Here is a 12,164-nt window from a genome sequence, read left to right as displayed (position 1 = left end):
ATTACTGCAAAAGAAATCTTACTTAGTATTTTGTATTACAAAATTAAATTGAACCATAGAAGGTCACTTATTAGAAACATTTTAATGTAGGGAAAATGAATTATACATTTTAATACAATTGATATAACTCAGGTGAGTTAACATCTCTATATTTACTTTTCCTATAAATTGTTAACATTTTCATTGCATCTGGCATTGCTCTTTCTGCTCTGTATACATGTTTTTAAAACTATGGTATTTAATGAAGAGATCTTTTAAAAGTGTTGATAGCCATGTATAAATTATATCATATTTGATCTATGCTAAAGATTCGAAGTCCAAGGTCTTTGAATAGAGCTTAGAATAAAAATGTAATTAGGCTACATCCCTAAAGTCTGATATATCTTTAAACAAGACTGCAAATGAAACTTTATTAAAACTTCAAATGAATTATTTCATTGCTTTTTTTAAATTCATTTTCCCACTCTTCTCTTTCATGTCTGTTACTGACATTGCTGCTTGTATTTTACCTGTCTATTCCAGGGTATTTTAATTATTTACTGCTTAATGAGTAGTACTGAAATGAAGCTTCATTCAAAGCTGCCCGCTCAGAAACAGATTTTTTGCTTCAAAGCTTTGCCAAGTCTAGGACTACTGCAGCTGAGCCTGCAGTTCTCACCATATTAAATACACTTTTCTGGAGGCAGTGTTTCCTCTTAGTAATTGACAGAAGAGGAGTCACTGCTCCTAGAGATGTCTTCTTAGTGGGAACGATGGCCAGTGGGAGTGCGGCAGCTGCCAGTTGAATAATTTTCTTCTCTATACATACCAGGGATATTGAGGATTGCCTTAAATCTAATGTGTAAAGTACAATATTAATAAAATTATAACTTAAATATATACGATTTAAAAATAAATTTTGAAGGCAATTATCTGTGCTCTCTGACAGCTTCATTATTGTGCCTGATGGTAAGAGCTAAATCCTATTTTGCTTTATGTGCCTGAATGACGTACCTCGTTGCATGACTGTAGTTTTGGCACTTATGCACAGTTTGCAATTCAGCTGTGTGCGTGCAAGTGTACACATACCAACTGAGCCTGTTCATTAGGGCTGTGCTCTAATGAGGAGAAGGAGAAAAGTCCTACCATGTTTAAGTTCAATGATATACTACAGTGGGTGCCAACCACTGTGGCTAGAGTACCACAAGCAGCCCTGAACTCTCTCCAAGTGCCTCTGCAATCCTCTTCCCCTGTCCAACCTGCTGCTCTGCTTTCTGCTCCCTGCCACTGTGCAGCCTGTCCCCTCCCTGATCTGCTGTGGGGCAAAACAGAAGCTGCCCTTGTCACTTGTGGCACTCATGCTACAGATTGGGGACCTCTGGTCTAGTGCAGGGCTGGTCCATCTTGCAGCCTGAAGTCTGCAGGTGACATGCAGCTGTGAGGGGCTTCCCCTCCCTCTTCTGACTTCAGCTTATTGCCTCTACCCCTGGGGGCACATTAAGGCCATGGGTCCTAGGGAGTCAGAAGCTTATGGGGCCCAGGGCCCCCATGTGACATATCATGGCACAGTGCAGTGGAGGGTGGCACAGTAGAGAGTTCACATGCTTTGTGGTCCTGCCACTCAGAAGTTAGCAGTGGTCTAGTGGCTAGGGCAGTTGCCCAGGAAAGAAGAGATTCAGGTTTCAGCCCCCACCCAACTCTCCCTGCCCTGCTTAACTCCAACCTTCTGCTTCCCAGCAAAGTGCTTTTACTACCAGCCCACTGGTTAGACATTATCCAGACCCTTTTCAGTACACCTCTTGAAGCTGCCCCACTGCACCTTGCACATACCATTTATTGCGTAAGATAGAAAAGCAACACTTGGGAAGGTTTCTGCCCTACTAGGAGGAAGTGCCCGGGCTAGAATTCTATCTAGGACTGCATCCATCTGGCTGAGCTACCTACTCTTCCTCCTGGCTTCACGTCTCTTTCTCTTAGTTGCCCAGTGGGCCAGTTTCGAGGATGGTTATGGCAAGTGTCCTGATAAGATATAATGGCAAAATTCTGAATAAAGTATCAGCACAAGAATTGTACTAAAGTAGTGATAAGAGTGTTTATGAATTAACAAAAATAACTTTTCTAATACAAACTAGGCATCTGTCTGGAAACTTTCACATTAATTTATAAAAATGGTAAGATTCCATGCATTAAAATCATATACAATATGGCTAGGGACAGAAGTTACATTAAAACTGGTTTAAGTGATGAGAAACTGGTTCAAACCTGTAACAGAAGAGAAGTTCAGTGCACATAAACCAGTTTCAAAATGGTTGAAACTGGTTTAAGATAAACCTGGTTGGATGTAGTATCAGACTTAACTGATTTAGGTCAAACCACTTTATGAAACTTCTGTCCCAGACCCCTTCCTGGTTCAAGTTAAATCACAGTCCCCCAAGTTTCCAGCATGCTTTTCAGCCCTGGGCTGGGCTGTCCTGTCTGCTCCAGAGAGCAGGGCAGGGCTGGCCCCGCCCCTCTGATCTTTAGCTGGAGCAGTGAGGGCTGGCTCACTAGCCTCCAAGGAAACCCTGTCTGGGGTCTTGGGTCAGAGAGGAGGGTTAAACTCATCTTCCCCAGAGTACAGAGCTGCCGTGCCCTGCTGGCTTACTTAGTGCTGGCTGCAACTCTAGATTACAAATCCCAGAGGCACCTGGAAGCAGGAAGAGGAAATGATGAGCAACCCTGTAGAGTCCAGCTGCTGTGCTTGTGGACTGCAAATCCCAGAGACCTCGGGGGCAGCAAGAAGAGGAAGCGAACACACAGCCCATGTTGGCTATGTGCTGGAGCTGTGCTCTAGCACCCCCTGGCTTCTGGCTTGAGCCACTTCAGGCATGTGGCTGCATTTCCTGAATCACAAATGAATGTCTGTTCATTTGCTTATTGGTTCAATCTTTGCAGCATAGACTAACCTGCAAAGACTGAATCAATTCAGCCTTGGGCTTTTTGACTGTCTGACTTAGTCTATGTGATTTTATTTTCTTATTCCCTTGTTGTGGGGTATTTTAGATCTGACCAAAAAAGAAACATAAAAATATTGACCAAACAAAATACATACCATGTGTCTCTGTTCATTGCTACTTTTCTGCTGCCCTTTCATCTTATTTGTATACCTACCCAAAAAGGTTAGGAAACTTTTGTACTAATGCATGTGAATTGTCCTACTGAATATGAGTATATGTAGGTTTTTGCAAGATTGAGGCTATGGATTATTACAACTTTGAGCATGGACTATCCCCTATTTCATCTCTATAAAAGGGCAAATTACTTGCTGTATTACAAAAGATAAATAGCATGACCTGAGTACAAAAGCGTTTTTTTAAGACTTAAGTTCAGATTTAAAGAAAAGCTGTCATTCAACTACCATCTACAGTATGAGTTACACTGTAAGACTAATGACTTCTTCCGGAAAGATAAAACCTTTAAAAATGTATATTAGATGTAATTTGTGAAAATTCATGGCAGGAGATAGGTGGAAGGCAGAAGGCTTCCTTACCCATGTTCTCCACACCGTGCTGGGTCCTGGGTCTGCTGTACTATCCAGGTGTCTACCAATTTCTCCCCATTGGCTAATTAGACTGAGTTAGAGTCTAAGAGCCAAGCCAATTGTAGAGATTGGCTGGGCTGCTTTAGGGGAAGATCCTAGACCTCTATCCAGTGCTGCACTGAATATCTACAGCCTCCCTTGCACCAGCTGTGGAGGTTAGGACACTCGGAGGAACTAACACTTACTTAAGAATTGGTGATGCAGCCCACTGGGGTCATAAGCTGGCAGTGGCAGTTGCTTCATGGAACCATGAGCGTGGACATTTTCATAATATGGTTTACAGAGTCCTCCAACACTTGCCCCTTCAATGGTAAAAGGGTAAGACAGGCATTCTGGTACATGTCTACATCCAATACACACACACACACACACCAGCCTCCCAACTTGTTTTTGTACACATGTCCCAGGCCACATGAAGTTGTATGACCTCATCAATCCATCAACCTTCCCCTGGCCATGGTCAAATAAATCATCTGCATCACCAGTCAAAGAAAGCTCAACAGGGGAGGCTGAGCTTTGGAGAGGGAGTGTTCTGTTACTACAGGGCTGACTTCTGGTCACATGCTCAGATTTGGAAGAATCAAACATTTTGTGACATTAGCCAGTTAGAACAAAGGGTCATGGTTAGCCCAAGCAGTTCACAGCTGCCTCCCCTTGCTAAAAAATTATTATGAGTGTCACCTCTAACATTCGTTTACAATTTTGCTATTTAATAATTAAATAAAATTGCAACTCATGCACCATAAATTATCCCTAGCTATTGAAGTGTTTCATGCTCTGAGAAAAATCTTCTTAGACCCTTCTTTTGTTCAATAGCACATTGACCTAATATACTACGGCCAGTCTTATTGTAGAGTATATCTGAGAGTGTTGTATAGTCACTTCTAGATGTCTTGTACTTATGTACTGTGAGTTCTGATGTGGTCTATAAAAGGTCTAACTCCCTGATTTTCAACCAGGATGTCATGGCACCCTGGGGTGCCTTGAGAGCCTTTCAGGGGTGTTGAAGTATACTATGCAATGTTAGTACTATTAGGTGTGCAAACATGATTCACAAGATAAACCCACTGATTTCAAATAAAAATCCACAGTGCTAAAATATTCTGACCTGTTGAGGTCTTTCTAAGTTCTTTGCAACAGAAAAAATATTGTATTTCCATAGTAAAAAATTGAGAGAAAACTAAGAACTGGCATTTTATGAGGGGTGTCTTGACCCTAAAAGTGTTCAGAAGCACTGGTTTAACTTTGAGTGGGCTCATAAAAACAGTTTTTAAAACATGATTACTAACTTTGTACTGCCAAAAACAAAAAGGCTTTTAAACTACCACCTAAAGATTGAACCAAAGGTTCCTAAACAAGCACCATGGATCATGAACCTCCCCCATCATCATCCTTTTTGAAGATTTCCTTGTTTCCCCTGCAAATAGTCTCAGTCCTACAACAAGGCCAGCTCCCAGGACAGTTAATGCCCAACCTTGTCTGTACTGTCAACTCCCAGGCCCCCAGGCTTGAACATTTCAGACCACAGGAAGTCCTTTGTCTTCCTGTGCTATGGAGCACAGTAGAGAGTTCTACTTTTTTGTGGTTGAACTGGAAGGTATGCTGGCAGTGCTTAGTGAGGAGCCATCATGTTGTATTACAGTATCCTTAGGAGCCTAAATGATTCTGCCTACTAAAAATCCTTATAAAATCTTAAGTAGTATAAGTTGCTCATGATTAACTTATTGTAAAACCAAAATCACTCATTTTTTCTGAATTTGCAAAGTTTTCTTTCTCCACAGTACTGTCAAAAATTGCTTTTTTGGGACATAGGGAAGATGAAAACTAAAAAAGGGGGAAAAATACATTTTTGCCCTGCTCTTAGATATATGAACATAGGTTCTTGTACATAACAGGAATTCCACTAAAATCTGTGCAATCCATTTTACCTCAGTCTAGGCTAGCATATCTATTTGCTGAATGAGGACCTTATTTTATTATTTTGTCAACTGTTTATTCGAGCTCTCAACATATTTCCAATGCAGACTTATAAAACCCCTGTAAATAGTGGCTTACATTAAAAACTATGACATATTCTTAACTATTTCAGCATGAATACTGCTACCATAATTATAATAATTGAAAGTAGGAGGCTAAAAATAATGCAAATATTCAAGCAGTTAAACTGAAAAGAAGCAAATATCTTTTAAAAATGGTAATAATATTTTTCTTTTTTTTGCTACCATTAAATATTGCTTCTAGCAGATTTTATATCCACATTGCATAGTGTAATAATTTATTTAAAAAGATGTCCAGTAGTTTTAGATTAAAATGTAATATAATATAAAGTGTTATTGTTTTGTTAGGTCGTTGTTTTTAAATAAAGTGGAATATTTTGCTAAACTCCTCAACAAATGTTTACAATTTAGAACTAAATGTGCTTTCTACATATACTTGTGCTGTTGAAGAACTGTGCCTTATAGACCTGTCAGCTTTTTTCATATGATCGTTTCTGCTGCATTATTTTCATTGGTAAATGTACAAGCTGATAGAAAAGGAAATAATTAGGTACTCTCAATATTGCTGAGGCATGGAGCTAGAACAGGTCAGTCAGTGCATTTTACAGATTGTGACATTTTAAATTACCTGTACAATACTGGAAGCAATCTTTGGACCTAATTAACATCCCACCTAATTAATGTCAGGTCTGTATGTGCAGACCTCTAGACAGATTCAGACTTTATTTATTTATTAAATATCATATTATTCAAACTTGCTATCTCTAATTTCTATATTGAAAACTTCAGATTGGTATGCTGTTTTCTTAAGTGGGAGTAACTCTTCTGTTTTTTCTCCTTCAAGTAATCAATGCACTGCTGAATGAGTTCATTTTAATGCACTCAATCATGCCTCTAATGTTTGTAGCTTACGGGCGCAAGCATCAGTAATGCAGGAATGTTATATGGCTTTAGTTTGGGCCATTTCATAAAATATTCATGGAATCAAAAATGTGCATCAAAATAGCGGCTGGGAGAATTACATTTATGTGCCTGCTTTTATGGCAGCTTCACATTTAAACCCATTTGTGTTAATATCTAGTCAATCTTTCTACTTAAAAAAAAGCAAAATGGTAGTCATCATATGTATTCTTTTTTGGTTAACATTTGTCTAAGATATCTGCTTTGATATAATAAATGTATGCTTTTGAACTGTTCTATAGGAAGGGAAGTTGTAAAGGAAGTTTTGGATAATATTCAGAAATATAGGACTGTTTCTCTGTTAAATTCACATTACACTGAACTCTTGCTTTTTAAGTGAATGGATACAATCTGTTTTTGTGGGCTTTAGGCAAACTCTAACTCTAATAGTTTCTGTTCAAACAGTGCACTTTCTTTTCACTGAAAAACTAGTACAAATCTTAGTGCATATGTCTCCAACTACTATGAAAATAGGAATGATTTATTATCTTTAATACACTGAGTGGATGAATGATGTCTTTGTATTAATATAATTGTTTAGAATGGGTCTCCTACTGTAAAAGGTATGTAGTTACACCATTTCATTCCCATTATTAAGATGAATTGATTACTGATAGCTTTTTTTGATGCTGTGTCCTGGGGTCCCATTAAATTATAATATTTTTGCAGTAGTGCTATATATTTTGTGAAAATTATATTTGTGTGTTTGACTTCTTTGACTAATGAATAGAAGAATAAATATTTCTAAAATTTCAAGTTTAGGATACACTGGGATAATTTCTGAGCATATTACTTGGGGATATTAAATGTGCAGACACTGTTACTAATGATAATAATAAAAAATAGCTATAATTTTCATATATAATATTTTGAAAATGTATGCTATAGATTTTTTGAAAACAGTCATTTTCCTCTGGGGAATCTGGGAGAGATATATGGGATGTCCTTTACCTTCCATAAAATATTCCTGATGATCACTCCCACACAGTATTCTTCCTCTTTGTCTCTCTCCCTCAAATGATAGTAGAAATCATTATAAATGTACTGTACAGTTGATCTAAAATAACCCTAACTTTTAATCCAAAGGTCATTTATAACCAGCTTTATTCCTTCTCCAATTATGTTTATTTAATTTAGTTTGTTTTAAAATACAAATGTCTCTATCCACTTGCTCTAGGTACTTATGCAAATATTGAAATTAAAAAAAAGTGAAAAATTAAAATTCTGGAGTCACTCCAAGTCAAACTAAATCAACTAGGTAGACAGAATGGATAAACGAATCCTCCATCCCCCTAAAGATTTTATTTTTCCAAAGGACTCTAATGCTTGGGAGAACAAGTGGACCGTCTGGCTTGTCCCAAAGATAGGCAATTTCCAATTATTCTGGAGTAAAAATTTCAAATATGTTCCCAGTAACTGCATCTCCTGTAATCCAAAAGGAGTCTATTTTAAAGATCCTGGGGTATTGCAAAAGTATGGCAGTACTGTACAGAACAATCTCAGGTAGTCAGATCCCTGATCAGTTAGTTCTTTTGCAGGTAAAAAATTATGTGTTTCCCTTTTATAGGAAGTTAGTGCCCATTTAACAACTCACTCTAATTAATTCTTAGGATTTCACAATCTTGGCTGCTGTAGTTGTGTCTGCAGGAGAACTACATTTAGACATATTTTCACCTAATTCCATTTGAATGATACCAGAAAGCGCAGACTGCCTCCATATGTTGATGCTTGATGTAGATAGATTGTTCTCTAAAGAGTCTTTACTGAGTTCTGGCAAAAAGAATATCAGGTCAAGGCTCTTATGGCTAGTTCAACTTCAAGAACCGCAGGGCTAGTGGAATATATTACTTCAATTTCCACCCTGTCGGGAATTGTCTCAAGGCAATCCCTCAAAAAATGAGGGAGAATGGGACAACAGAATCATCTCATTCTATACCTCCAACCATTCCTGTAAGGCCGTTGAAAGGTCTAAAAGGCTTTTGTGTATATTCTTTAAAGCCATCTGAATCTGTCCCTTTAAGAGACAGCATTTTTGAGTCTAAGATGAAATAGGTATGCTAAAGATAATTCATATCCCTAGATGATTTAGATGTGAGAGGTAGTAGAACTTCCTTAGTAGAAGTTTTTTCAGTTTCACTAGAATCATACTATGTATGTCTGGCAGTCTCTTCCATCAACATCTTATAGCATATCTATTTCTTTATCAAACAAACAGTTAAGTAACAATTTCTCTATCCAAATCCATGATCTGAGCCTAGTAGCTTCAACTGTGTAACCCTGTTGAAATGAATTGTCCCTGAGCAGTTAACTGCACTGTGTTAGATGATGTAAAGTTCCCTCAAGGAAGACTCATGTTTCAAAATGGGAAGATAGTTTTTCTTACGGTTTTAGTAAGTCTTCCTCTGTCTGGTCTAATATAATCAGGAGTGTAATATTTTCAAATTCTCTGAATTGATCTTGGTCACATTTAAAATTCATTTTGTAGCTGTATCAACCTGGTATCTTCTGTCTTCAGACATCCAACAAATGAAGTGTGTGACAGAACTAATATACCGTACTTCTTTCCACCTATTTATGAACCTAATCTTACTTGGGACTTGCATTCTACTATAGAACCTACTGAAGTTACGTGCTTGAATTTCTTTGAGATGGTCCCCTTTTATCCCCTATTTTCCAAAACAAAGTACAAGCACTGATGACTGATTCTTGCTATATGGCATTCATTGGGTGTGATAGTACTTTGTCCAGACTATAAATTCTTTTTTCTATTCACACTCTATTTACTCAGGCTTTCCCCTGTTTACCCAGGTTACACTAATCTATATAAATTAGGGAGGGACTTTATATACTAGCCTGAGATACCTACACTCATTGGAAATGACTAGGTTATGTGTGCATATGGAGATATATCACATGAAGAAAACATTAACTCATTTTTCATCAAATAGTCTATTCACTTGAATAGAGAATGAACCTATCATCTGAAAAAAATCTGTTCTTCACATTTCTGCCCATCTCCTTCACAATCTATAAGTGTATGTTCTGATTATAGGGAAAGGAACTGAAGAGTAGTTTGAATTGTGCTCCTTTATATATATAGTTAAGGGTTTCTACTTTGTATAAGATTCTGACTTCAACTGCTAATCAAAATGTAACACAACAATGTGGATCTGCATTGGCAATCCACTAAAACTTCCATTTACTCGCAAAAAATATATAGCTTGGTTGTGACTGGGAATATAAGGATATTGAAGATAAGGAAGACTTATGGATACCTGTAAAATTTAAAATATTTTTTCTAAGTACTAAATTATGGATTAAAGTGTATTGACAATTTTGTGAAAGAAAAGGACTGCATGCAAAAATGTTTTGTAATATTTTGTGAAATATACTGATTATATTTATGAATGACTTGTGTTTTCCAGGTCAGTTCATGAAAGCTGCTAAGCATTATGAAGCATTCTATCAACTGACAGTAGGGCGGATATGGAAGGATGAGACAAGCCATACTTACAACTCACTGGCCTGTGAGCATCTCTGGAGAATTTACACATTACTCGCAGACAAAATGCTAGAAAATAAAGAACACCAACAGGCCATCAAAACTCTAATAAAAGCTTTTGAAATGGCAAAAGAAGGTGGGTAGAAAATAACACTCCTACATTCCTTTATTTAATGTACAGGCCCTGATTTTCCCAGGAGTAAAGTAAAAATCGTCAAGTGTTTGACTGGGTGATTATTTCCTATGAAATGCAAAGACAAATGCCATCAATATACTTCCAAATCCCACTGTAAAACAAAAATGCCTTGCTGACAACAAAGAATCTATTAGTTTCTTGAAAGCTTTATCTCCAAAAATACAATCTTCTGGGAGTAGTGTTGTAAAACAATGAACCCATAATCAGTACGAAGGTCATTGGCAGAAATTGAGATTTTCATGGGTTAGTCATGGTTGATTTGGTATTTCCTGAGTAATATTATCAAATAGATCATTAACATTTCATTCTACATACTTATTAAATAATTATGGAAATGAGATCCTGTTTTTCTATTGTAACAAATAAGGTTTTTGGCTTTTCTAGTGCAGCTGAAATATTTACAATAGTTTTTTAAAGTTTAAAGTAAAAATATGCTTTATATGGTAATTAATGTGACAGTGTTAAGGCTTTAACTATTTTAAGTGGAGATTTAAAAAAAATCATGAAAAGATTTGGAGGGCATTTAAATACATGCTGTAAAATGTTCATCATCTGTAACAGAGTTGTTTGTTTATGATGCAGTATTACGTATAAGAGGGAATACAAACCACTATAGTTGATTTTAACAAAGCACACATTTTCCCGGCTTTTAAAATTACCTTAAGATCACTTATTTATTGGAAAATGCCATTAGATGCCAACTTCTGTGGGTTTTTTGCCTGAAAATATTTAATATGTTCCCAAAATAAGAATAAAATAACTTGAATAGTCATCTTTATTTAGTTTACAATTTTATAAAAAGAATAAGAACATAAATTATGTGGCTTTTCTTACTTAGAATATTTTGCTTGAGAACTGCAAATTAATGCACAATATTGATTCACATTTTAAGACATAAATTGTCATCTGTATTTTAAGGAAGAGTACCTTGATCAATTAATGTAGTCTTTAAGGACTAATTGAAATTGTTTACATCATGCTAAAGATTAGCAAAATTGAAAAATATTTGAACATACATTTTGTAAAATAAAGTTTGTTCATCACAGTAAAATAAAATACAGTTTGCTATGCAAAACCAGTGTGTTTGTAACTACATAACAGTTTAAAATATATCAGATTAAGCATTAACTTTGTACTCCAGCAGTGAAAACGTATTTAATTATTTCTATTTGGGTTTATTTAAATATTTTTTCTAATGACCCAAATTAATTCATAACAGTTCATACAGTTAAGAAAGTAAGCATTTAAAGGTACCATTTTAAAACTGCTCGCTGTAGCTTCATAAGATAAGTTTTGGGGTTAAAGCAAATACATCCTGGGCCTGTGGCTTTCAAACCTTCCATTCCATTATACTTCTTTTGAACATATGTCTTTTTGGGCAAATTTAAATGACTCTGTTGGTTAGGTAGTTCCTTCTTTCTTTGGTTTTGATCCTTGGACAATTCATCTTAATTTGTTTTCAACACATTAATAGTTCTCTTTGAGCAGATACAACAACATTTAGAATATTATTTAAAGCAATTACTCTTGGGATCAGACATATTCACTGTTACAAACTGCACACTCACCTGTGCTATGCTGCTGAGTAGTAGTTTGAGTGGAGAAGCTGATGGAAATTGCCCTGTGATTATCAAAATGGATCTGATTGTGCACTGATATCTCCTTTGATCAAGTAGATATTCCAAGTGTTAGGTGACTATTAAGGCTATGCAAAGCTTCGGATGCTAATTCAATTCAGAGGAGATTCAGCCCAATTTGGTGGCCAAATCTCTGAATGCAAAAAGAATTGAGAGACCAGTAAAAAGGTCTGAATCAATCTGAAGCCTCTGAATAGATTCAGGAAAAGATTCGGAGGAGGTTCGGAGGTTCAGAGATTTGGCGATTCGGGCAGTCCCCAGTCGCCGCTGCAGGGAGCTGGACCATGTTGGTTAATAGGGGGTGGGAGGGGGC

General features: G+C 36.7%; 1 protein-coding gene across 2 annotated transcripts in view; it reads left to right on the top strand.

Annotated features, from left to right (window-relative positions):
- TTC29 (tetratricopeptide repeat domain 29) overlaps positions 1–12,164 on the top strand; it is a 242,579-nt gene that overhangs the window by 75,588 nt on the left and 154,827 nt on the right. For both annotated transcript variants that reach the window (XM_019522168.1, XM_019522167.1), the window contains one exon: positions 9,942–10,154. In XM_019522168.1, the coding sequence (XP_019377713.1) occupies positions 9,942–10,154 (213 nt within the window). The remainder of the gene's footprint in view (positions 1–9,941; positions 10,155–12,164) is intronic.

This window comes from Gavialis gangeticus, unplaced genomic scaffold (genome assembly GCF_001723915.1).
Source record: "Gavialis gangeticus isolate Ggan-Ray unplaced genomic scaffold, GavGan_comp1, whole genome shotgun sequence".
Classification (NCBI taxonomy): domain Eukaryota; kingdom Metazoa; phylum Chordata; order Crocodylia; family Gavialidae; genus Gavialis; species Gavialis gangeticus.
This window is presented reverse-complemented; position numbering and strand designations above follow the sequence as displayed.